We start from the raw sequence: 25,675 nt of genomic DNA, 5'->3' as shown, positions 1-25,675 counted from the left end.
TTTTATTACTACTAAATGAATGTATCCAACTTAAGTGACCAAATTATCATTACAACATCACAGTATGTTTTAAAGGTAAATGTGTAAACAATATTTTCTCCTAGTTTATTTTCTATAATCTGTGCACTGTTGTCCATTTTTTAAAGTAAAGATTAAAATAATGTATGCCTTTTATAAAATATACTAAACAGTTTTAGCTTATTATTGCAACATTATTGCAAGTCAGTTTTTATTTGACTTACTTCAGTGTCAATGATGCATTATTGTTAAAGCAGCATTATGCAAGAATTGACATTTCTTGCTCCTAGGCTCCCCCTACAGTTGGGAAGTGGAATTTGCTCTTTAAGCCACATCTGAAGAACATGCTTTACACGTACATTTCTAGACAAGCTGAGGGATGGAGAACCGGCATCTGAGGAGAAAGAAGCATGTTAGTCTACTGTCACAGTAAAGTAATATCCAGGAATTTACACAAATATGAGGTTATGCAGTGTTGCATCATTCTTGCTTGCTTTACCCTGCCTGCCTTACCAGAGTTACATGCTGCAGGTTCTGATAGTGGTGCTATTCTCCTTATTATAAGTCAGTGAAGCTTCACAGTGATTTAAGAATTAAATAGTCAGTCATAATTAATACAGATGTAAAATGATTTTATGTTAAACTTATAATAATTAAAAAAAAAAGAAAAAACAGTAACACATATGAGTAAATAAGTTGTATTTGCCATGCAAAAACCAATCTCTGTTTGAAAACTCCATTTACACTTTGTGTTGGCATGAACAGACGGAAGCAAAACAGTCCTAATGGAAATGTTTGTTTGTTTTTTCTCCTGTAAAGTTGCTATTTTGGAGATGCAAGTATTTGCTCTGTGGTTAAAACACACATAATAAAAAATAATAAAGTATGAATTTTACATAGAATTACAGTCCAAGGCAAAACTTTGAGCAATATGTATGCTACTGTAAACAGTACTGTAAATAGTACTGCAAATGCATGAAGTATGATTAATCATTCTTTTCAACATTAGAGTATTTTTGGTTTGTACAATTTTACAGTGAAACAAGAAAAAAAAAACGGCAAGCCTAGTTTTACCGGACTGCCATTGGCCTCATAGAATCGTCAAAGGCATTTCAACAATATCTTCTTTATTTTGAAAAAGGTGCTGTGACATAAAAGAACAGCTATTATGAATTATGTAGCATTTCATGTAGTGACCCTGCATGGTAAAGGTCTCAAGCCTTGCCCTCAGAGCTGCTATTGCTGTGCTATGCTATGAGTCGTCATGCTATCGCTTTTCTTTACAATAACATTTCAAGCATGGAGACGCTACTTAAGCTTACCTAAGATTACATCTCCTATCAGCAGCACATATTTTAGCTATGTGGCGAAATGTAGTTAATTACCAGAAAATGTCATTTTTTGAAACAAGCAGTCTTTGTGCATGCGCTTTTCAACAAGGTTCATCAGTCAATCGGTCGCATAGTTAGTCGGTCAATTAGCAAAACTGACTTTTCCAGGCTGACCCACTAGGTTGTCCAGCAAAAAGAAAAGGCACACTCTCCGAAGATTCGGGTACACCAAAGATTTGAGGGCTATGGCTAGTTTCATAGCCAAAGATCAGGGGATGCACATTTCTAAGCTTTATAAATACTCTGACTCCTCAAACCTTCCAACAATCAGCAGCCATTGATGTCCTGAAGCAGGAGAAGGCTGTAAAAAGATAGTAAAGGGTTGTCAGGTAGAGAGAGGAAGAACGGCAGCATGCACGCTCACGGCCTGATCGCTTGTTCTGCTCAGTGTTGAGGCAGCTTCATCAAACCCGGAGACAGCGCCGTCTAGCGCTCTGGCGTGGTGATAATGAGCAGATACAGATACAGTATTTTAGTGCTTAAGTACAGTAGTAAAGTACTTCTACGTACGTCTACTACTCTACTCTGTAGCAATGACCGTATGACTATGACCTTCAAGGAAGATTCACCAGAAGATCATCTTTTCTGTGTCCTCAAAGCAAAATGTGTAAGCACAGGGGTGAATTGGGCTGAGCTCCAGCATCAGCTCTGTGAATCTCAGTAGTGTTCAACATAATCTGCCCTTGCTGAGGAGCTGGGAAGACCCAGAGGAGCTGGAGCTCTGTTTAAAAATCAGCCTCTCCATCTTCCAATTTACTGCCCATCTGAAATCTCCTTCATCTGTTTACTACACCTCCATATCTTTACCCTCAATACTACTGCTCTCCTGCTCTCTCTCCACCTCCATACATTCACCCTTAATACTACTGCTCTCCTGCTCTCTCTCGCTCTCCACCTCCATACCTTCACCCTCAATACTACTGCTCTCCTGCTCTCTCTCCACCTCCATACCTTCACCCTCTCGCTCTCTACACCTCCATACCTTCACCCTCAATACTACTGCTCTCTCTCGCTCTCTACACCTCCATACCTTTACCCTCAATACTACTGCTCTCCTGCCCTCTCGCTTTCCCTCCACACCTTTACCCTCAATACTACTGCTCTCCTGCCCTCTCGCTTTCCCTCCACCTCCATACCTTCACCCTCAATACTACTGCTCTCCTGCTCTCTCTTTCCCTCCACCTCAAGGGGCAGTGGTGGCTCAGCGGTTAGAGCGCCAGGTTATCGATAACAGGGTTGTGGGTTCGATTCCTGGGCTTGGCCACTTGCCACTGTTGGGCCCTTGAGCAAGGCCCTTTACCCTCTCTGCTCCCCGGGCACTGGAGTTGGCTGCCCAGCGCTCTGGGTGTGTGTGTGTGTGTGTACTCACTACCACAGATGGGTTAAATGCGGAGGACCCATTTCGCTGTACAGTGCACACTGTACAGTGACAAATACGTGCACCTTTACCTTCCATACCTTCACCCTCAATACTACTGCTCTCCCTGTCCATCTCCATACCTTCACCCTCAATACTACTGCTCTCCCTGTCCATCTCCATACCTTCACCCTCAATACTACTGCTCTCCCTGTCCATCTCCATACCTTCACCCTCAATACTACTGCTCTCCCTGTCCATCTCCATACCTTCACCCTCAATACTACTGCTCGCTCTCTCTATACCTTTACCCTCAAGACTACTGCTCTCTCTATTGCTCGCCCTCTCGCAATCTCTCACTCTACATCTCTATACATGTCCCTGCATGCCCCCCCCCTCCCTCCCTCCCCCTTAGTTTTTACGATTTTGGTTTTACAGAAGAACTGGGACTGGTGATGAAGCTGCTCCTCATCTAATTTGCCTAATAAGCTTTAGGACAATCTTATTTAAGTGTGTGTGTGTGTGTGTAGGGGGGGGCTTCGCTGTAAACCTGACTTCTACACCTTCTTGCCTTTTTTCCTGTCACTACTTTCGCTCTCATTCTCTCACTCTGTCTGGGCTTATATGGTTAATATCTCAGGTATGGCTCTGCGGTAGTAAATCACTGCAGAGTTGCTGAAGGCCAGTGCTGATGTACAGCTCAGTGGGGCTGACCAGTAATTGAGCAGAGGGGGGGCGGCCATGACAGCTTTAAGCCCATTCTATTACACAGCAAGTGTGATTTAAAGGAGCCGAAATGCTCTCTGTATTTCTTCTGGAGCGATTGATATCCCAGCACTGTCAGCTATGAAATAAAGAGGATTTTTTTTAATAGTGAGAGCACGGGGAGGAACTTGCTGTCGCGACTTGCGTCGGCAGACGAGAGAGTGGAAAAATGGCCGCCCTCGAGATCTATCAGCCTGCGCGGATGGGATGTGGGGTGGGGAATTAGGGAGAGATTGGTTTTTCCAGCTAACCATAAGTCACTGAGCGTGTATCGGACTCCAGTGTACTTGGGGATAGCGCGAGAGGTAGTTTGTCAAGAGCAATGAGACAAAAGGCCTAGAAGGCTCTGTCCCATCTCTGGGTTCATTTGCAGTCTGTAGTAAGTGCTGTGTGTTAGGCTAATGCAAGCACGCTCTCGGACTACAAAGCGGAAGCGTATTGTTTTGTTTATTGATTATTGATTCTTTTAATTACTGGCCACATGTCTAAAAGGTCTGACCTTTGACCCTTCTTAGGTTACGTGTGCTGCAGTAAGGGTGCTGTCATTGGGTCACTCATGCTGATGGCTAAACGAATCGTAAAAGTGATGATTAGTTACTTTTGTAGCTTGTCACATAGAGCCTGTCAGCTGAGTTGTAATTACTGGGCCTCAGCAAAAAAGCATTAGCTGCTCTAGCGCTTGGAAAGGTGCTCAGGCATTATGGGAACTGTAGTACCGGCAGTGAATGTGCGCCACTTCCCGTATTTCTCAGCTAATCTGGATACAATTTACTTTTGTGCTGCTGTGCTTTTACCAATCCCCTGAAATCACATAAATCACATCACGTTGTCATCAAGTCATAAATGACAACTGTTATTGTTGTGTTTTCTGTTATTATTTGTCTTTGGAGTAGCATTAATATAAGATTTTAGGTTATGTATGTGGTCCAGTGTGTGTATTTGAGTAAACCACAACAGCTGAAAACATCCCTCAGTCCATCAGGCATTTTCAGAATCAGTATAATAAAAGAAATAGATAACAGTTTTAACATGTTTTGGAGTGTAATAATAATAACATGCTGTACATCTGAGTGGAAGTCAATAGTTCAGGGTTTGACTGGTTGTGCTGTTTCAGGGGAGGAGTCAACAGAGAAGTCCTTTGGGAAACCCTCACAGAATTGACTTGTTCAAGTCCTTCAGTTTCACTTTTACATGAAACTCACTCCAGATTGTTAAAATGGTGCTCAGAAACACATCTAGAGCCTCAGCTACTCAATTCAGTACTCTAACCAGTACTTATTACCCAGGTTAAATAGATGGAAGGCTGCACATCCCAAAAGTTGGTGAGGGAAGCTGCATTTTTCACAGCAATCACAGTGCAAACATATCCTGCTACACTGTAGACAAGCAAACTCCAGACCACTGTTTTCAGAAAGACCTGGAGTCAGTACATCAGACAGCATTCTGACTTCGAAAACAGCTTTTCACACTTAGTCGAAAGTCCTGAACTCTTGAGGCAAATGGACAAATGTGTGAAAACACCCTTAATGCATTTTCTTTCAGTCCCCAGTTACTCCAGTTGTGACAGGTCAGAATTTGAGACGCGTTCTGCTGTAACAGATGTAGAGTTAATTAGGAGTTAGTTTGTGTGTCCTGGTTTGGTTAAAAGTCTGCTTCTAGCCTCAAAAGGTCATGTTACTGACAGGCCGTATCTCTCTCTCTCTCTCTCTCTCTCTCTCTCTCCTCACAGATCACCTTCTTCATGTTGCTGTCGGCGGTCTGCGTCATGTTAAACCTGGCCGGTGCCATCCTGTCCTGTCAGAACGCCCAGCTGGTCAACTCCCTGGAGGACTGTCAACTGGTGAGTGCGCTTCCCCTCATGCACTCCCCCCAAAATCATGCAAAAAAACACCTCAGGGGGAGAACAGCTATCTTAAAATAGGCTGACCCTACAGTACCTTTCTCCAAAATCCGATTTCATCCTCATTTTAAGCTCATTCTCTACCTCATGCAGGGTCTGTTGGTCATTTTTGTGGAGAGGGCGGCCCCTGAGAATGAATTCATTGATCTTTTTTAGTTTAAAATTCTTCAAAATAAAACAACTGACAGTTCAATTCCTATAGCTTCAAAAGCAGAGGCAAAAGCAAACAGCTGTGCTATGAGGTGAAGGCACAATCTCTATAGATGATGCTAAACCAGGGACCTTGTTCTGACAGGCAGCTCAAATCCGACTCTTGGCATATCCAGTTTGAGCTGAACATATTATCTGCAGTCTCAAGATGAAATCTGACTTTTTGTATGTGGTTTCAGATTGATTCAGATCTCTGGACATGTGAGATTAATCAACCAGATCAGACTTTTTTCATTTTCATCATTGGTTGTTGTGGCGGTTCTTGACGTCTTGAAAAAACACTTAAATCTTACACATTTGCCTGTTAGCTGAAGTTTTCTACAGACCAGGTCAGCTGCACTGATGACCTCCTGTTCTGTTCCTGTTGTAGCAATGGTACACATCAACATCTAAGATCAGAAAATGTGAGAAGTTAGCTAATTAACTTGTGTTCCCTGTCCCTTCCTAGTCAACATATTCATTTACCGTAGTAACCTATGCTGTATGGACAGAAGTATTGGGACACACCTTTTAATTCAGGGGTTTCCTTCAGTTCCATTGCCACAGGTGTATAAAATCAAGCAGCTAGCCATGCAGTGTGCCTTAACACACATTAGTGAAAGAATGGGTGGTTCTGAAGAGCTCACTGAATTCCAGCGGGCAGTTTGTGAAATTTCTTCCCTCCTACATATTCATAAGTTCATAAGTTGTGAGTTAAAAAGTGGATGCGTTTAGGAACCACAGCAACTGAGCCATGAAGTGTCAGACCACGTAAAGCTATAGAGCTGCAGAGCTATAGTCACAGAGCTCTGCTGACTCATTAACTACACAAATGACGAATCACACTTCTCTGTTTCCAGTAAACAAAGCAAGATCTGTAAAGGCCTTAGTGGACAAATTCGGTGTGAAAGAACTTGACTGGCCCACATAGAGACCTGACCTGGTCGGGGAGGTGTCATAAAAGCTCCTGTAGGTGTAATGTGTGTCCCAATTATGGGTGGGCAATATGATGAAGTGCAGCACATTATTTAATAGAAATTACTGTAGTAATATGGGACAGTCTTAAAATAGTAGTTTTTAATGAATTTTTTGTTGCAGTCATTGTCTGCATTCACATGTATCTTGATAAATATTACCTATTGGCAAAATATCTTTAAATATTGTGATACAATATTTTTTACCATATCGCCCAGCCCTAGTCCAAATACTTTTGTCCATATAGCGTATTTACAAATACACCAATTGGGCCAGAAATTGTGTAAATTGAAGTTAGTAAACTTAGCGTCAACAAAGTGATTTAAAAAAAACAGTGCAGTGTGAACAAAGCTCTTATTGTCATACTCTCATAAACCTCAGTTTCTCTAGTGTAATGTGGATTCTGAAGTGGAAAATGGAAAGATGGTTTAAGGACTATTGGTCGACCTATACCGTCGATCAGAAATCTTAATAAAGGGAACAAGACAGAGAGGAACAAGCGACCTGTTTCTGTTCCTAATTACAGGGAAAGTAAATATCAATGCAAGCATCTGTGTGTGTCTGTGTTAATGTCACACTCTCTCTCTCACACACCGTCTGCTCGTCTGAGCATCGGCCAGAGCCTGCACTGTTTAATTACTAAGAAAAACCTAATCGTGCTCCATCTGGGGACAGGTCCTGGTGCCATTTGGTGTGTAGACCAGCGGGCAGGTGCGAGAGGTGTGCAATGCATGCAGCAGTGTGTTAGGAGCCGATTGGCCTGATGTGTGTTAGCTTACACACACACACACACACACACACACACACACACACACACACACACAGAGATCGCAGTGCCAAAAAGTGTTTAGGTAGCTTTAGTGACAGTGATCAGTAGAGGATGGAGTGTGTTATCGAGTTTTTATGAAATGCCTGCACAGCCTGGTCTCACAGTGCAAACGTCCACATTGGTCATTTGTTTCGGCTTGTAAAACGACCAATTTTACGATCAGAGATAATGCGACTTCTAGCAACAAAGACCACAGGGGACTCGAATCGACTCACGAAAGAGGGTTGACTCTTCAAATCCAACATGACCGTAACGAAGCAAAAATTTAAAAATATATAAAACAATTAAGTTTATTAATCTACACCTAATCGCACCTTAACCTACATCTTAATCTACACCTAAACCTTATTCTAAAACCTTATTCTAACCTGAAATCATGAAGCCTTACCAGTCATTTCTACAGTAATTTTGGACCAGTACTTATTAACGGCGGGATTTTCTCCAACACGATCTCCCAGCACTGTTTATCAATTCTTCTTCATGCATGTGTATGTGTGTGTTTGTGTGTATTTTGCCCAACTATGCCAACACTGGATGGGCAAAAAGTAAAAAAAGCAACAAAAAAAAAAAAAAAAAAAAAACAAAAAACAACAACAAATAGGTCTTATTTGTACTCGTGTCTATGAGAGACCATCTTGGCCTGCGGGGTAGTGGCCTGACTGTAAGCATAGCTAGCCCTGTAAAACCTGAACCACCAAATAGCCAGAAAAGTCTAATTTATTTGACCTTCTGACCACTTGGTTATTTAAAAACATTGCATAAATTGCTTTTAGTTTATCATATTTGATACATATGGGATTTAAAAAAAAAACAATACTAGAAAACTGTTTAACCCCTGTATATTCTGAGGCACTTTTAATCTTTAAAGTAATTATTTCAGGTTAATCAAAAAAGTAAAGTAAATAAAACAATATTTAAAGATTAATCATACATTTAATAATTATTTCATACATCGCATGAAATGTTAAGCATAAAGTTAAACATGAAGCCCAACTTATACATTTTAATAGAATGTTGTTGTTGTGATGAAGTACATTTATTTGTTTTTTTTGCTCTAGCTTTTATAAACCTATCATAACGGGATAATAAATGGTCGACCCTCCGGTAACAGCTCTGGCTGTACTTATATGCTTCAGAACTGTGCAATACTACAGCCACCAAGAGGATGACTGAAGTAATATAGGTATGAATTTGATGTGTTGACTTTGTTGTGCATAACTCAGTAAACAAAATCACTTATAATAAAAGAACCTTACTTTTAAGGTACTTCAGGGTGAATCTTGAGGATTATCTACCAGAAACATGCAGATAATGTTGCACTGGGAACACAATAACGTGGCTGTTTTAGTAACTGCTTTTCACCCTGTAGGCCAATACTCGAGCAGTACTCTTTAGTTCAGCGGTAATTAACTTGCTTAATGAGTCTAAAGCAAAAAAGTTGTGCCATTTTATAAGTGTTACGCCTGATGAATTAAACAGTGAAGGACTGCTGATCTCATAAATCTCATTACTCTACTGGGAATACTTGGGGGAATTGAATATGCCACCCATCGTGCTCCGCCACTGCTGCCTGTTCCTGCCAACACACAAAAGCACAATAGCTCAGATTAGAGCAAACCAGCTTATTCTGATGCTGGAGGATGTTGCTGCTGAATGGCACAGTGCATCTGTACACTGTCCATTGTGTCCGCTGAATAGACGTCCATGAAAGGGATTATTATTGCTGCAGACACATCGCGAGCCTCCAGCCAGTGTTTTTGTGCGAGCCGCTTTTGTTCGCCGTTTAGCGGCGGCAGTGCTGGGCCAGTGCAGGCCTGATTGTGACCGTCAGGCTGGGCAGAGTTTCCCACAATGCCTTTCTCCTCCAGTTCTCATGTCCTTGCGCAGCAGCAACAAATGGCCCCGTCAGTGCAGAGGCGATTAAAGGGAAACACTAATCAAATTGGCAAACCCACTTCAGAGCCGGGAATAAAATGCTGTTTGTTCCCGCAGTTTCAAAGATAGTCAACCCCCCCCGCCCTTTCCTAAATCTGCAGAATTTAGAGTGAATCACTGGTGTTTATCAGCGGGTGCTTTTCTTGCCTCTCTTATGATTATTAATTATCCCGTGGGGTCCGTTTCCTTGTGCACATTAATCACACAGGGATTTTCATTTTTCCCTTCCTTTTTTTTTTCAGTAAGCACAATTAAACGCCTGAAGTGCTCTCTGCTAGTAGTCTGGGATTTTACAGGCGATATTGCTTTGCTGAAGTAATTTCCACTCTTGCCTAGAGTTCAGAATGGAAATAGTGTATTGCACAGCAGGAAAGTTTGTTTTGACTATGCAGACCTGCAAAGGCCTACCACTGAGATCCCTCAGGTTCAAGTCATCTATACTTCTGGATTCTTCGGTTTGTGGCTGTGTATGTTCTCTGTGGAAGAGAACGTCCTGTCTCTCTCTGCCTTCGCGAAACAGCATAGCAAAGTGAGTACAGTTGTGGTCAGAAGTGTACGTACACTTCTCATGGACACGGATGTAACGGCAATGTTGGCCTTTCGGTGATTTCTTTAACCCATCATGCTTTGTGATTTATTACAGTCGAAGGATTACTAATTGGTAACTACATGCAAAGCAGTGCAAATGGGCAGAGTTGTTCCAGTTATAACAGTTGCTTGACAGGACTCACTGGATTGCCCTAAAACACAATACAACACAGTGGGGAAAGTCCAAGAAGCTCAGTGCAGATCTAGGAAGAGTGAATGTAGATTTACACAGAGCAGAGATTTCTCCTGAAGCCATTTCTGAACAACTGCAGATCCCAAGATCATCAGTTCAAGTGTAAATTGTTGCAAATGTAAGGACAAGCTATTGGGAAGTGTAGACGCTTTGTCCATATCTGGAAGAAGTCCCAAACTGTCACCCTCAGCTGAGAGAAAGGAACATCCCGAGAACCTCCTAGGCACAGACCTGCCGTGAACCGGAAACTGCTGGAACACCAGTATCCCTATCCACAGTCAAGCACGTTTTATGTCGGCATGGACTGAGAAGCTTGCTATTAAAGAAAGAAGCTCCTGCTCCAAAACTGAAACCTTCAAGCTTAAGTTTGCAGCTAATCACATGGACAAAGCAGAAGCATTCAGGAGGAAGGTTTTATGGTCAGATGAGAGAAAAGATGTTTGGGGGAGTAAAGATGAGGCATTGCTGTGGCGCCCAGGGAGCAGAGAGGGTGAAGGGCCTTGCTCAAAGGCCTGACAGTGGCAGCTTGCCAAGACCAAATATCGAACCCACAACCCTCAGTCATCAGTAGCCCGGAGCTCTAACCGCTTAGCCACCACTGGCCCAAATATTATTTAACCAAATTTATGATAATATAATATAACCATATTATATATTTATGTCAATAGAAACTGACTCAGAAAACTCGTCAAGGTAGTTGGTCAATACGTAGTGGCACTGTGTGGCCTGAAGCATTTTCCCTAAGTCACTGTGGTCGTTGTGGCTTGACGAGAAAGCCCTTTCTGCATGCCAAGAACCTCTTTTTTCCATCAAGTCAAATTTCCTTTTGTTAAGAAGTTTCCTTTGTTTTGTGTGGGTGTACGAGACAGGTGTCACATTGTGTGTTGTATCTCATACTGTAGAGTGTTTTCAGCTCCTCACACGTAGATGTCATACTGGTTTCAGCGCCTTGGTGGTGTTGAAACCACAGTATCTGCTTGTGTAAATTCAGGCCTTTTGCAGTCGAAGGATATGGAGGTATAAACAGTAACATGATTACCACAGATAACAAGCAGTTCCTGCAAAGTCATCAGTATAATACAAGTGTTTTTGCTGGAAAGAAAAAAAAAAATCTCATATCAGCTGGATAGAACCTGTAAAATGCTGTGCCATTGCTGTGCTGTTTCCCCAAAACTGTATTTGTCCCTCTTATGTAATTTACTAGAAGACCAGAAGTGAGGAATCATTTTATATCATTTTCTGAAAATGGAATGCAGTTTCTTGCAAAAATAGCCAACCCCCCTTGAAGTCATCAGATTCATGTGCATAACATTACATTTTGATATTTCCCGCTACGTCATATTTAAAATCCGGAAAATAAATGTAAGGTAATATTTAACCATAAAGATAAAAATATTCAGTAACAAAAATCTCTAATTAAACAAAACCCGGTACTGTGGACGCTGTATACAGGTATACACTGATGAGAGAGAGATATTGTATATTACATAAACCCTTCCCTCAAACATATTTTGCAGATGAAGACCAAAGAGGACTGATGCCCAAACATTCCTGTCAATGTCTTTCTATTGTTACAGTTATTTGCAAATATTTGGGGACTCCTGGTCATGGAAATAATAATAATTTTTCATTTTTTTTCTAATAATTTAAAATCTGAATTTAAGATAAAAAAAAAATAAGTAAAAAAATAAATACATGTAATTTCATATTTTAATGGCATCATTTAACAAAATCCAAAATTAAAGTTTGTGTGTATGCCTATGTAGAGTGTCCTAAACATGCCATACACTGTGAAAAAGTAGTTCAACCTATAGAAGTGACTTCATGTGTAAACAAGCATTTCAACTGGGTTTATTCAGCTTATTGTACATTACTAAATTCCAAGTATTTTATTACTTGTTACCACTTTGGGTTTGTAGAGTGTATACATATTAGCATATTCTGGATAATTTAGTCAATTATATACATAATGCAGCCTACAAGGTAACAGATACAGATATTGAAACCTTAATGATCGACACCAAACTGATTTTCTACAAAAAAAAAAAAAAAAAAATAGGATGTTTTTTTTTTCTTATATTTTATATAAGAAATTCAGTTGAGATCTAACAGCAATTGTAGAAAGAAAAAAAAATACACAGCCAACAACATGAGAAGACCACAAGTGTGCTGTTTCAGGCTAGACTTGTTACGGGATTGGATCCTTTTTTGCCTCCGATATATGACCCAGCAGTTTCTATTGGTTGCAGCCTGATACTGTTACCCATCAAAGCTGGGACGGCATCTCTACTGGCCCCATTTTTACCTGTTGGGCAAAAATTCAGTGGAGCACCCTTGTGGGTTTACATTACCAGATTTTGTCTGGACTTTAATAATTCTGTAATTGTATAATTCCACTGTAGGGAATTGCTGTAATTACCTTCCCTCGGATTCTAATTCCCCATCGGCGGAAGTGTTTTTCCTTTCCAGACATGTCCTGTCTGACATTGAATTCCACTTGGAAGATGTAGCGTCAGGCCCGAGGACATATCTCAAGGAAGTGGAGTGTGATGAGAACAGAGTAGGCCATGGACATGTCCTGCAGCTCAGAAGGTAGTTTGTTCTATTGTTTCTAAGACGACCCCCTAAAGGCGTTTTTCTGCAGAGAACATCTCAAGGTGTACGATGTTAACAAGACACTGGGAGACTATTGTGGAGTGTAGGTCTGCAGTTTTAACCAGACTAAAACTACCATGAGAAAATACAAAAGGAACCATCTAAAATTGTCCAATTTTTATTTTTTTCTCCCAGTATGCTACTGCCAATTAAGCCATCCATTTGCAGCTACCCCCCCCCCCCAGCACTAGCGATGTTCCCCACACTAGAAGAATAAGGATTTAACAGACACTGCCTTTTTTGTGAGGAAGAAAGCGGGTCCCCAGGAAATGCCATCTACTCACCCAGGGAGAGCATAGCCAATTGTGCTCTCTCGGACTCTGGCCGCTGATGGAAAAGCAGCATGGCTTGGAATTCAAACTTGCAACTATTATAAATACAGGATCATAAAATATATACATACACCCTCTTGGATGATTAATTCAGTGGTGCTGAGAGTTCCAAAATGTCCTTTAACTCACAAAAGCCAAGGCCTCCTAATTTCCCATTTGTGATCATATCAAGAATGTCGCCATTTCTTAACAACTGCGGATAGATGGCTGGATAGATAAATAGATGGATAATGATCCTGTAGTCAATTTAGTAGCCAGTAGCAATTTCTGTAAGTGTCTGTAGTGTCCAGGAGTGAACTGGAGGCTGCTGAAACAAAAGTTTAACTGTGTACAGTCAAGCAAGTTTTACATTGCGATGGACTCAGAAGGTCCAGGAAAGAAGCCCCTGCACCAAAATCAACACCTTCAAACTCCTCTAGAGGAGTGAAGGTGAGGCATTCAACCCCAAAAAACACTGCAGCCCCTGTTAAGCATGGTGGTGGTAGCATCATTCTCTGTGGCCGTTAAGCTGGCAGTGGAACTGGTTCACTGCATACAGTGAACAGAACAATGAAGGAAGAAGGAATACCTCAGAATTCTTCAGCATAACCGCAAACCATTATGCTAGCAAAGCAGGCTTTCAGATTGGTATTCCTCTGTGTAATAGTGGTCAAATATCAAACCACAATAGATATGGATTTTTAACAAAAATATTAAATAGATAGATAGATAGATCACTGTATTTATCCCAGGGGGAAAGTCAGTTTTTACAGCAGCAAAATCAAACAAGAGAGCAGCATAATAAAGGCACTTAAAATAGTAGTAAGAAGTGGCAAATAGGAAACAGTAAACATGACTATAAATACAGCTATAATATACATAATATAACCCAATTCTATAATAAGAAGTACTAGACAAAGTGACTGCAGTGCAGTAATTACATTAATATAATGTAGTGATGTAAGGCATCCTGGGGTATCAGTACAGTATAAGTGAGTTTTAAAGTGGCAGTGCAGATGACAGAGCTTTGTGGCAGTACATAGTGATGAACAGAATAGTGTCCGATTGAGAAACAGCAGGACTGTTCTATGAGTACACTCAGTGCACAATAATGTCCCGGCACAGTGACGCAGGTGTGCAGTATGTATTATTTCGATCATGCATGCATATCTTTCACTATAGAAAATGGGTGACCATTGCAATTGGACCGAATTGTTAGTTCAGAGAATTACACCCCAGTTATTGTTTAGGTTGTCAAGCAGTAATGAGTGAATCAATAAATAAATAAATAAATAAATAAATAAATAAATAAAAAAGAACACTCCGCTACAAAACTCAAGCTCCTGGAGGGGGTAGAAACGCAGGTCGTCTTGCGCAGGAAGTTAGAAGCAGACGTGCCTCATAAAACTTGACTGTTGTCATGGAAACGTGACAGTGATATCTCGGAGGCGGATTGTCACCTCCACTGAACCGGGCTGGAGTGCGGACTGCGACCCGTTTTAATCCTGCCACAACAGAATGGGAAACACAGACACACAGACACACACACACACAAACACACACACACACACACACAGACACATACACATAGGATAAGTGCCTGTGCCAATCCTTTGCCCAGAAGAGTGACAGTTAGCTGGCACCATGCTTACAATTTCTCCACTACAGCGCTGCCCCTAGCCTGGGGGGTAATACTCCTAATACACATAATACTCCTAATACACACAATACACACCCCACCACAGCAACACACACCCCACCACAGCAGCCCAGAGACAGAGCCAATAAGTCACCAGTGCTCCGGCTTACGGACAGATTAACACTGTCTCGGTCTTTGTCTGTCTTTGTCTACCTCGCTCTACCTTTCTTTCTGTTTGTGTCTGTCTGTATGTCCGACTGTCTGTTAATCTGTCTATCTCTGTCTGTCTGTATGGATCTGTCTTCTGTCTATCTGTCTATATATCCATCTTTCTGTCTGATTATTTATCTGTCTGTCAGTCTGTATCTCTTTCTGCCTCTCTGTCTATATCCCTCCCTCTTTGTTTTTCTCCTTCCCTCTCTGTTTCTCTGCCTCTTTCTCTCCCTCTCTCTCTCTCTCTCTCTCTGTCCTGGGAGACTGTGTAGTTTGACTGCAGTATTAATGGAGAAGTTTCCTCAGCTCAATTAACCTGCGCTCTCAGGGTTCAGGCTCAGCTTTTATATAATCTGGGTCAAGCGGAGACACCTTGTTCTGCACGCTGAAGCTGCTGCTCGCACTGCTTTTGTTCGGCCCTGTGTTGAACCCTTTAGAAGTGCTCGTCCATTTTTAGACACAGGTAAAGTGCTTCTGCAGGTGTGTGACGTGATGGATAGCGGCTGATGTGCGAGTTGTTTTGGTGTCACCTTTGCGGATAACTCTGACAGTGATGGTGCGTGCTGGTGTGTTTCCTGTCTCTCTGACAGATAAAGTTCGACAGTGACGGCGTGTGTGTTTGCTGCGAGCTCCAGCACCAGAGCTCCAGCTGCAACAACCTGGGAGAGACGCTCAAGCTGAACCCGCTGAGGGACTGCAACACCATCCGCCTGCGGCTGAAGGTGAGTGTGTGTGGTGTTTCTCTATCTGTGTGTTTAGGAGAGAGTAAGAGAGAGAGACAGAGTGTGTGTAATTCTTTTTATATATGTAAGGATATGAGGGTGTGTGTAATATGTTACCACTTGTGAGTATCTTTTCAACTGCATTATATGTCCAGAAGTTTTTGGACAGCTTCTCATCCAACAATTCATTGCTGCTGTAACAGTCTATATTCTTCTAAGATGGTTCTTCTAAGACCATTGCTGTGGATTTGATTGCATTCAGTCAGAGAGAGTCATTAGAGAGGTCAGATACTGGTGTTGGCTGATTAGTCCTAGATCAAAGGTGCCATTCCAGCTTATCCCAAAGGTGCTGGATGGAGCTCAATCACTCCAGAGAACAGCAGAACACCGTTCCACTGGTCTTTATACCCCTCTAGGTAACACTTGGTATTGAGCATGGAGACATTATACTTTTATGCAGATGCTTCAGAGCATGATGTTCATACCCAAACTGCTGATGGTCAGGAACAACCCAAGACCCACCCAGGCACAGGTGTGGAAGCTGCTGGAACACTAGTGTAACTGGAACACAGTGTCCGGCTAGTGATCATGATTGACTACTGCTGGTAGATTTTCTGTGCCCACATAAAAAGGGTTTGTTTGACAGCCCTTACTGGACAAGCACACAGTACAATGGAAAAGCCCAAGACGCTCAGTACAGATCTGAGCGGGATGACTGTAAATTTACGCAAACCAGGAATGTCTCTTGGAGCCATTTCTTAACAACTGCAGATTCTAAAATCTTGGTTGGACTGGAACACCAGTGTCATTGTCTACGGTCTGTCTACAATGAAATGTCAGACTAAGATCTGAAGAATTTGGAGGCCAGTGCACCATCTTTAGCTTTTTGTCATGTTCCTCAAACCATTCTCTAGCAGTTTGTGCAGCGTGACAGGGTGCACTATGATAGAGGCCACTGCTCTCAGCCAATGCTTTTGCCATGAAGAGTAGTACTTGGTTTGCAGCGACGTTTAGGTTGACGGTATGTATGAAACTGATGTTCCCACAAATGCCTGTATCCTGGGTTTCCCAGCAGAACATTGTCCAGAGCCTCAGATTGCTTCTGCCGGCTTGCCTTCTTCTCGTAATGCATCCCTTCCCTAGGCAAACAGCTCTCAACACTTGCTGTAAAAGGAAACCGGTCTCTTCAGACCAGGCTAACATCATCAATTGCTCCAAGGTCTAGTTCTGACACATCATAGGGGCTTTTGACCGTGGACAGGGGTTAGCATGGGCACTCTGACTGGTCTGTAGGTACACAGCAGGGTGTGATGCTCACCCTTAAACATGGCTCAGATTGTCTGTTAGTAGCCTTTCTGCTGACTGAATCACCTGGCCATAATGATTGGGCCCTTGTCAAAGTTGTTGGGCAATGAAAGTGTATAATGACCTGCTCATGCTGTGTACTAAAGGACAGATCAGTTGTGATAACTGGAATTGTTTATGCAGCTGAAATTGATACAGTGATCATCTTCCCCAAGCCTGTAATTATTTGGGCTTTTTTGATTACTGAGGTTTTGAGTATTCCAGCATTACTTATGAAACTGATAAACAGCATCCATAATAAAACTGAGCTTCAGATTGAGGTGTTAATATTGCAGAAGAAAGATTAGATCAATCTCCTCTCTAGTGGGTTTGAAATTAAACTATGGCCACACTGTAAAAAAATGATTAAAAGCGTTTATGATTTGGAATGATAAATATTTTGCTGTATGTTCTCCCAGTTGATTCCTAGCCAGTACTACAGTTGTAGGTTACCTCACCATTGTATGATACTAGCACAAAACACAGAGGTCAAAGGTGTCAGCACATGCTTCCACAGGGACAGGCAAGGAGCATCAACATCACTGTGGTTAGTGCTGGGTGAGGTTTCATCAATACGAATGTGCTGGTGTATTGATTTTCAGTCGTTAGTCTTTGTCTGACATTATACGCTTATATCAATGATAACGCTCTATTGTAGTGGCACAACTGTCTCACGAAAAGCTGCTCATCTGACAAGAACAGATGAACAAGGTGTGTTTGAGGTAAACACCTTAACAACCTCAACCCCTCAACAACCTCAACTGGTTTAAGCATTGGCCTTTTCACTGCTAGATTGGGAGTTAAATCTGCCATAATGCTGGGAAACTCAAGCCAGCATAATTAAACTCCCACTCTCTGGTGGCTAGGATGCCACCCCTCCTTTCCCATCACAATGCTAGACAACAGGACTGTCTGTTAGCTGACATGAGAGAATAGTCAGTTAGCATTCCCCTCAGAGTGTGTTGAGCTGACCAATGCAATAGCAGGGGTTTCCAAAAAAAAAAAAAAAAAAAATTCAGTGGTGCTTCCCAGAACAAGGAGGACTGTTAGCACTTCCTCTTTATTAGCAAAATGTACATGATGCCTCTTAACAAGCATCTTTAGTACTTAGTAAAACATCCCTTTGCTATAATGACCATCTTGCAAGCCTTATGCATAGCCAGACATCAGCTTCTGGCAGCATTTCTGAGGAATCTTGGCTCATTCCTCATGGGCGGTGACCTCCAGTTCACTAATATTCTTGGGTTTGCTGCTGCAACCACCTTCTTCAAATTCCACCAAATATTTTCTTTGTAGTTCAAGTCAGGCAACTGTGACAACCACTCTAGAATCTTCCAGGACTTTTTCTGAAACCAACCCATAGTTGGCTTTGAGGTATGTTTTGCTTCTAAACCGTTGCATAAACGATCCCCTCCGGAGTAAAAATTTGAATGCCTTCATTTTACACATAGTTGCTTAAGCTGCTTGATCATGCATGGATATTAATGCCTCTACTCTGGCCCTGAAGCAATCAGTATGTTAAGAGTCAGCGTGGAGTTCTGCAACCACCTTCTTTAAATCCCACCAAATATTTTCTTTGTAGTTCAAGTCAGGCAACTGTGACAACCACTTCAGAATCTTCCAGGACTTCTTCTGAAACCAACCCTTAGTTGGCTTTGAGGTATGTTTGGGATAATTGTCTTATTGCAAGGTCCACTGGCGTCCAAACTTCAGCTTCCTCACAGAAGGCATGATGTCAAGTCGAGCTTCAAGTACAGCCCGTCTTGACCAGCCATCCTTCAGGCATGCATCAAGACTCTTCTTTGTCTTGGCATCCAAGTGGTGGTCTGTCCCTCACGGTCTTCAAACGTAGACTGAACACTCATCTTTTTATATTGCACTTAAAGCATGATGTGTGCATCTCTCTCTAGGTAGCAGCACTGACGTTCGTTTCTGGCAGAGTTTCTGGGTAGTTTGGACTCTAACCTATTTTGTTTTGGCTGGGATTTATTCCCATAATGGACATCAAAGCACTTTTGTAAGTCAATCTGGATTACAGCGTCTACTAAATGCCGCAAATGTAAACGTTTGCTTTATCCTGATTTCTCCAGACATACCACTGATCCAAACATACCCAAAAAAAACAGTTTCTTTATCTGGCCACTACCCAGTTCTATTAATGTTTATAATACTATGTGAGGTTATCTTTAATGTTATTGTAAGCATAGAAACACAGTTGAAATCAACTTAACTCCCCAACCGTGAAGGTTCCTACATGCTTCTTGGCTTGCCTGTAGGGTTCCAAGAAAAACCTTGCATTGGTATGGAACCTTCTTATTATGCAGTTATTTTGAGTGTGTTTATCTATAATTTATATGTTTTTCACTTTAGCAAACGGTAACAGTACTCTAGAAGAATGAGTTCATGGAATGTATGAATATGAAACATAAATATCAAATCAAATACTGTTATGACAGTGTTAGATTACCAGTATCTCCCAGCACTGTGGTCTACCATGATTATTTTCAGATTCCTAGAGATCCTTTCTATGCTTCTAAACTGTGGCATAAACCATCCCATCCGGAGTAAAAATTTAAATGCCTTCATTTTACACATAGTTGCTTAAGCTGCTTGATCATGCATGTATATTAATGCCTCTACTCATGGTTTTGCCTCTGGCCCTGAAGCAATCAGTATGTAAAGAGTCAGCATGGAGTTCATGTTTTTGTGCCCTAGCACAGCGGATGACCTGTAGCACTGGCCCTGCCCTATCTTGACCCGTTACCGGTTGTAGGCGAGTCAGCCCTGGGAGCACGTACACTCTATTGACACTTTCTTTAAAGCTAAAGCTGCTGCAGTTTCAACATGACCTCAGCACACCATATTATGCAAGCACTGAATGTCTCTCTAGTAAGTCTACAAAACAGATGTAGATATTCACCATATCAGCAGAAACAGAAACTCACTACAGCAGTACATACATTACAAGACCCTTCACTGGATTATGTCTACAACAGCTAGAGACAGAAACTTGCATGCATTCACTGCAAGAGGGCCACTTGCCTTTCAGATACATAATACAGGTGGTAACTCCATTCACACTCTGCCCACCAGCCTATTCTTCTGTAGCTACTGTGATGTTAAACCACCATCACAGAGCACCTCTTCAACCCAATATGCCTCAATTTAGATAATAAAATGTAGCAATCAGCATAAAATTATGTTTCTTTTGAATTAATAAACCAGTAAGTCTTATTATTTAAGATACAATAATATGGTCCATCTTAGTAGAATTAAGCACAAGGTAACATTTTAAAAGGAATTCAAAATTTCTGCTGTAATAAAATGATTAAAACGAGGCCCTATAATACTTCCGTGTTCACAGTGGTGGTGCAACTGTAACTACATTTTGAAAAACTGGTAAACGATTGGCTATGGAAATGTTACCAGATACCTGGCACACTGTTTTACAATCGTTTTGGACGTATATTTACACTACATTAATATCATATCACTGTTTACCACTATTAACATTACACATAAGAACTCATGTCGACATGTCGATTCACTGGTTGTTTTGGATAGTGAATCTACTGTCTATCTATCTGTATGATGGACATTGTTACGCATGGTTCCTGTGCTGCTGTTCAGAAATCTGAGACAATAACTTTCTCTAGAATAAACCATTTCACATCATACAACAGCAGAAACTCTCACTTATTGAAAATCTAAATGTTCTGAATGAGTTCACATGCTTGCCCCATGACCCAAGACCTTGTTGAAAAATAAATAAATAAATAAATCACATGCACTGATACTACTCACTGATTTTTTTCATTTTACAATATGCAGTATGAACATACATGTGCCATCAACTACATTAACCAATTAAAAACTGGAATATCACCATTGCTTTGTGACCCAAAACAAAAAAAATGAAGCAGTCCAACCTGACAAACTGCTCTCAATTACAGTTGGATTTCTGATCTGTGATCTGTAAAGCTTGGGCAGAGCATGAATTTACAGACTGTAGCCATATGAACAATTCGTCAGCTACACATCATCTCGGGTCATCAATGGACCTCTGTTGGCCAAGGCACATAGTTACTAAGCATTTCATAGTAAGGATATGAGCTAATGATATTAGCTAATGTTGCTAATAACAAATGGAAGCTAGTAGTCACCAATTAGTTGGACATAATTGGAGTAATGCTAATCTGTGACTATTTACTGTCAATACTTGTTAGCCTGACTGACAGAGCCATGGATCAGTCCATGCAGTGTGGGGGCAGCTATGGCCTAAAGGTTATAAAAACAGGCTTAGAGACTGGAAGGCTGCTGCTTCGATCCCCAGGACTGGCAGCCATGGCTGAGATGCCCTTGAGGAGAGTACCCAACCCCCATTTTTTTCCAGCGTGCTGTGGTGGCTGCTCATTACTTGGCCATCAGTTCACCGGTCATGCTATTCTTGGAACACTTTCGGTAGGTACTGAACTACTGCATACTGGAATACCCCACAAGACCAGCTGTTCTGGAGCTGTTCTGACCCAGTCATCTAGCCATCACAATTTGACACTAATCACAATGCTTATGCTCATCCATTTTACCAGCTTCCAACACATCAACTTCTAGAACTGACTGTTCACTTGCAGCCTAATATATCCCACACCTGGACAGGTGTAACCAGTTTTTTAATGTTATGACCGATAATGTGTATAATACATTTTCTTTGGTACAAACTAGCACTGCAGAAGTCATCTTTTTTTTAATCAGATATCATAGCTAATAGCAACTTGCTACATACAGCATGTGAGCATACTTGCTAGTGGTATGTACAGTATTTACTGTTTAATATAATGGCATCACTTTACATGGATATATAGCATTAGGAGTGTGATGAGAAATTATTTCATGGCTCTGTTCCCACATACACACACACTCTCTCTGTTCCCCACCGGGGATTTCTCTATTTTCTGACTGTATTAGGTTTGACATTTAGCGAGTGCATGGCCCATTTAGTGGAGTGGGAATTACACGCTGCTCTTAAGAGCCGCTGCCTTATTGGAAATGTCTCTGTGTGTTTCGTCGCCAGCTTCTGCAAAATAATATGCATATGAGGCTCAGCAATCATTAGTTATGCAGTCCTAATTAGTACTCGCGCTTGCTTTGCTTTCTTGGTGTCTGAGCGCTTTAGCCACGCTCACACTGACGACAGCTTCTTTTTGGCATCGAGAGGAGGCACGGGACACTGGGCCTTTTAACACTGAGCATGCTTCGAATCAGCCATTATAAATACATTGATTGCGATGAACAGAGAAGACATTCTATGTCAACAAGATCTCATCAAAGTCATACATATACAGTAAGGTGCACCCTAAAAACAGAAGCTCATGACATTTGTACATATTTTACACTTCACAAGGAGCTCCTATCCACTAGTGGCGATGGTTTGCCAAATACACACAACCCAGCCTACCATGCACTTGATGAAGCATTGAGAAAACAGCACCACAGCTTTCTTCTCTTTTCAGTTATGGAGCTTCTACAGAAGAAATCAATAGACGGAAACTCCTGCAGAGACTGTAAGAAGTTCACATCCTTCTATGGTTATGTTTATGGGTATGTTAAGGCTGGTGAAGAAGGCACAACAGCTGAGGAGGTTTGGTATGAATCCAGGCATCCTCAGGACATTCAAAACATGTACTGTGGAGAACATTCTGACGGGCTGCATCATCACCTGGTACAGGAACTGCAACAGCACATTACTGAGGTTTTAGCATCCAAACCTTCTGGTTTATACACCAGCCGCTGTCTGAGGAAGTTCAGTAGGACTAGTAAGGACTCCACCAACCAAAGTCACTGCCTATTCTCACAGAAGGTACAGAAGCATGAAGACCAGCAGGTTCCAAGACAGCTTCTACCCCCAAGCCATTAGGTTGCTGAACAGCCAGTAGTAGAGTGTTTCAGTCCAGTCAGTCACAAAGCTTTCCCACAGGTCTCATACTCACTTACTTACTGAAACTGTGACTTCTGCTCACTCACACTGCACCCACCAAAGACCTCTGCCCCCTTACACTACACTAGAATTCACATCTTATCCAAAGTAGTAAATAGTAATGTAAACATTTCACATATTATATATTAAATCTGTATATTTTAAACAGTGCTGAACAAATCCTGACTTCCTCCCCCAAGCATTGAGCTGTGAGGCAGTGGAACTGTGATCTCTCAATCCAATACTTTTGGGATGAGTTGAGGAATTGGGAATGAGGACCTCACAAATACTTTTGTCGCTGAATGCAGTCAAATCCTCACAGCATTGCTCCAAAATCTAGTTGAAAGTCTTCCCTGGACAGTAGAGACAGTTACTCTAACAAGAGCAGGATAAACTCTTTAATACCCTTGGTTTCAAATGAAACCATGAATGAGAAGGTGTCCCGATAGTTTTGTCCATATAGTGTATGTGAATAAAACTGTTCACTTTAAGAAACACCTACCCTGCCTTTCCACTGACGTTTACTTCCACTTAATGAGGTACACCTATAATGTCACTTTATTGGTGTAATATGTTAATTGGAGCCCATCTGTTGTAATGATGATTTGTCTGCCAAGTTCTACCTCATTCATCATTAGTCAGTTTCTGAATAACTGCTTTTGACTTAATATTATTTGGGTTTCCCTTCCAGCAAATAGCCAGTAAATCCATCATCGCCTGCTGCCTTACCATCATGCCCTGTGTGCAACAACATTTCAATGAATGCTCTTATTGCTTTTTTTGTACTTCCTTACTGCCACCACATAAACTCCACTTTTTTTGTTGTAATCAATTGCATCTGCCTCCCAAACTGCAAATATAATACTGTTTAATTTACCACAGCAAGACTAAAACAATTATCCTCTGTTTTTAAGGTTAGGGTCTTGTTCTTTGTTAGGTGGTGTGGCACGCATATATATAGATCTCTCTCTCTCTCTCTCTCTCATATATATATATATATATATATATATAGATACATACATACATATATATATGTATCTATAGATACATACATAAAATGTTTTTCATATCACATGTTTATATGTTTTTTACTGGCAGTTAACCAACACATTTATACCACCCCCCCACCCTCCTTCCCCCAATCACTAGCAATGCTCCCGACACTAGGAGGGTAATGACTTAACACACTTCTCCTCAGATACATGCAAAGCCAGCTGCCGCCTCAGTGTTGCATCGCTTGGAGGAAAGTGCCGGTTCCCTAGCTCTGCCGCACCACCAAACAAGACCTTAACCTTAAAAAAAGAGGCTAACTGTATTAGTATTGAGTGAAACTGAATGAAAAACTGTTTCAAATGTAAAAGACTAAAAAATGTCTTGAATTATTTCAGCATTACGAGCAGACAGTTTAAAATGGATTCAATGAGAAACCAGTGGAGCAGACCATTAAAATCCCATAACAGCTGTAGATCTTCTGTCCCCTCTCTCTGCTCCAAAATGATTCTACTTAAATGCAAATCTATGTAAATCAAATGAACCAAATTCATGACTTCTTATTCATTCTATTAAAATATGCTTTAAAGATCAATCCAATAAATATGAATATCTCCATCATATCAAAACTTAATACTAATGACCAAACAACAACCTATTGAATGACCTTGATCAACATGCCAGTGTCCAAGTTTATCTTATTGTTTAGCTCTGATAACCACAAAGGGCTCCACTCTGGTTGCTTAACAGCATGAAGATGAGTACAAAAAGAAATCTTCTCATGTCACCGCATCCTTCTCTGGGAACAGTGTCTCCATACGTCAGAGGGTCTTAAAAAGTCCCTGAATGTTGCAGAAAAGGTGAGAGACAAGATGAGTGTATGAATAAAGTAAATAATAAATAAAATAAAAAAGTTCTGGCCTTATTCTGTGTATAACAGGCATGCGTAAGCTATGCTGAAGAGTGCTTGCTTGTATATCACTCAGATAGCTTGGTGTCCCATACACCTGCGGCCTGAAACCGCTCCTGTACGCTTCACATCTGCTCAACGGGAGTCCCCCCAACACACCAAACCATCCTGATTATGGTCTTCAGCAGAACATCCCAGTCCCCTGAAAAGCTCAACCACCAAAGCAATCTCCAAGGCCTGAACAAATGGTCATTGTGATGGAGCCCGAACATGATGTCCAAGCCTTGATTTGAGCAATCCAGGTACAATGTTAATATGGAGAAACCTGAAGAGAAAATGGGCTCAAAAGTGGGACCCCATCCTCTTTGGGTTTACACCAGAAAAAAAAAATAGAGACAGGATCATATGTGCTTGTACTAATTAATAAGATGGTTCATTTACATAATTAAAAGAATATAAGTTTGTAAAGAGATCAATAATAAGAGTGAATGGGGGGGGGTGGAGGAGCACTCCAATTATCCCTTTCAATCCTTTTCCAAACATAGCTACTGTTATTGGACATTGGTCACAGTTTCCTTCCCACTCGGTCTCTGACACTTTACCAGTTTCCATCCGGCTCTAATTCTGCCATGGTGTCTCCTGTGTTTGTTTGTAATCCCCCATATTAATTATGAATGAATGAATAATGAATGAAGCTTTAGTCTTTAGGCGTGTCTCAGAATTAATGCAGCAGGCAAGGAAGTGACATCGCTAGCCCTGGTACCCAAATGCTCCACT

General features: G+C 41.3%; 1 protein-coding gene across 1 annotated transcript in view; it reads left to right on the top strand.

Moving 5' to 3' along the window:
* Window positions 1-25,675, top strand: part of fam189a1 (family with sequence similarity 189 member A1) — a 236,223-nt gene that overhangs the window by 162,831 nt on the left and 47,717 nt on the right. Inside the window, exons 3-4 of the mRNA XM_072671338.1 lie at window positions 5,261-5,371; window positions 15,549-15,680. Coding sequence (XP_072527439.1) covers window positions 5,261-5,371; window positions 15,549-15,680 — 243 coding nt within the window. The remainder of the gene's footprint in view (window positions 1-5,260; window positions 5,372-15,548; window positions 15,681-25,675) is intronic.

Source organism: Salminus brasiliensis, chromosome 25 (genome assembly GCF_030463535.1).
Source record: "Salminus brasiliensis chromosome 25, fSalBra1.hap2, whole genome shotgun sequence".
Classification (NCBI taxonomy): domain Eukaryota; kingdom Metazoa; phylum Chordata; class Actinopteri; order Characiformes; family Bryconidae; genus Salminus; species Salminus brasiliensis.
The sequence above is the reverse complement of the archived record's forward strand: the minus strand, read 5'-3'. Positions and strand labels throughout refer to the sequence as shown.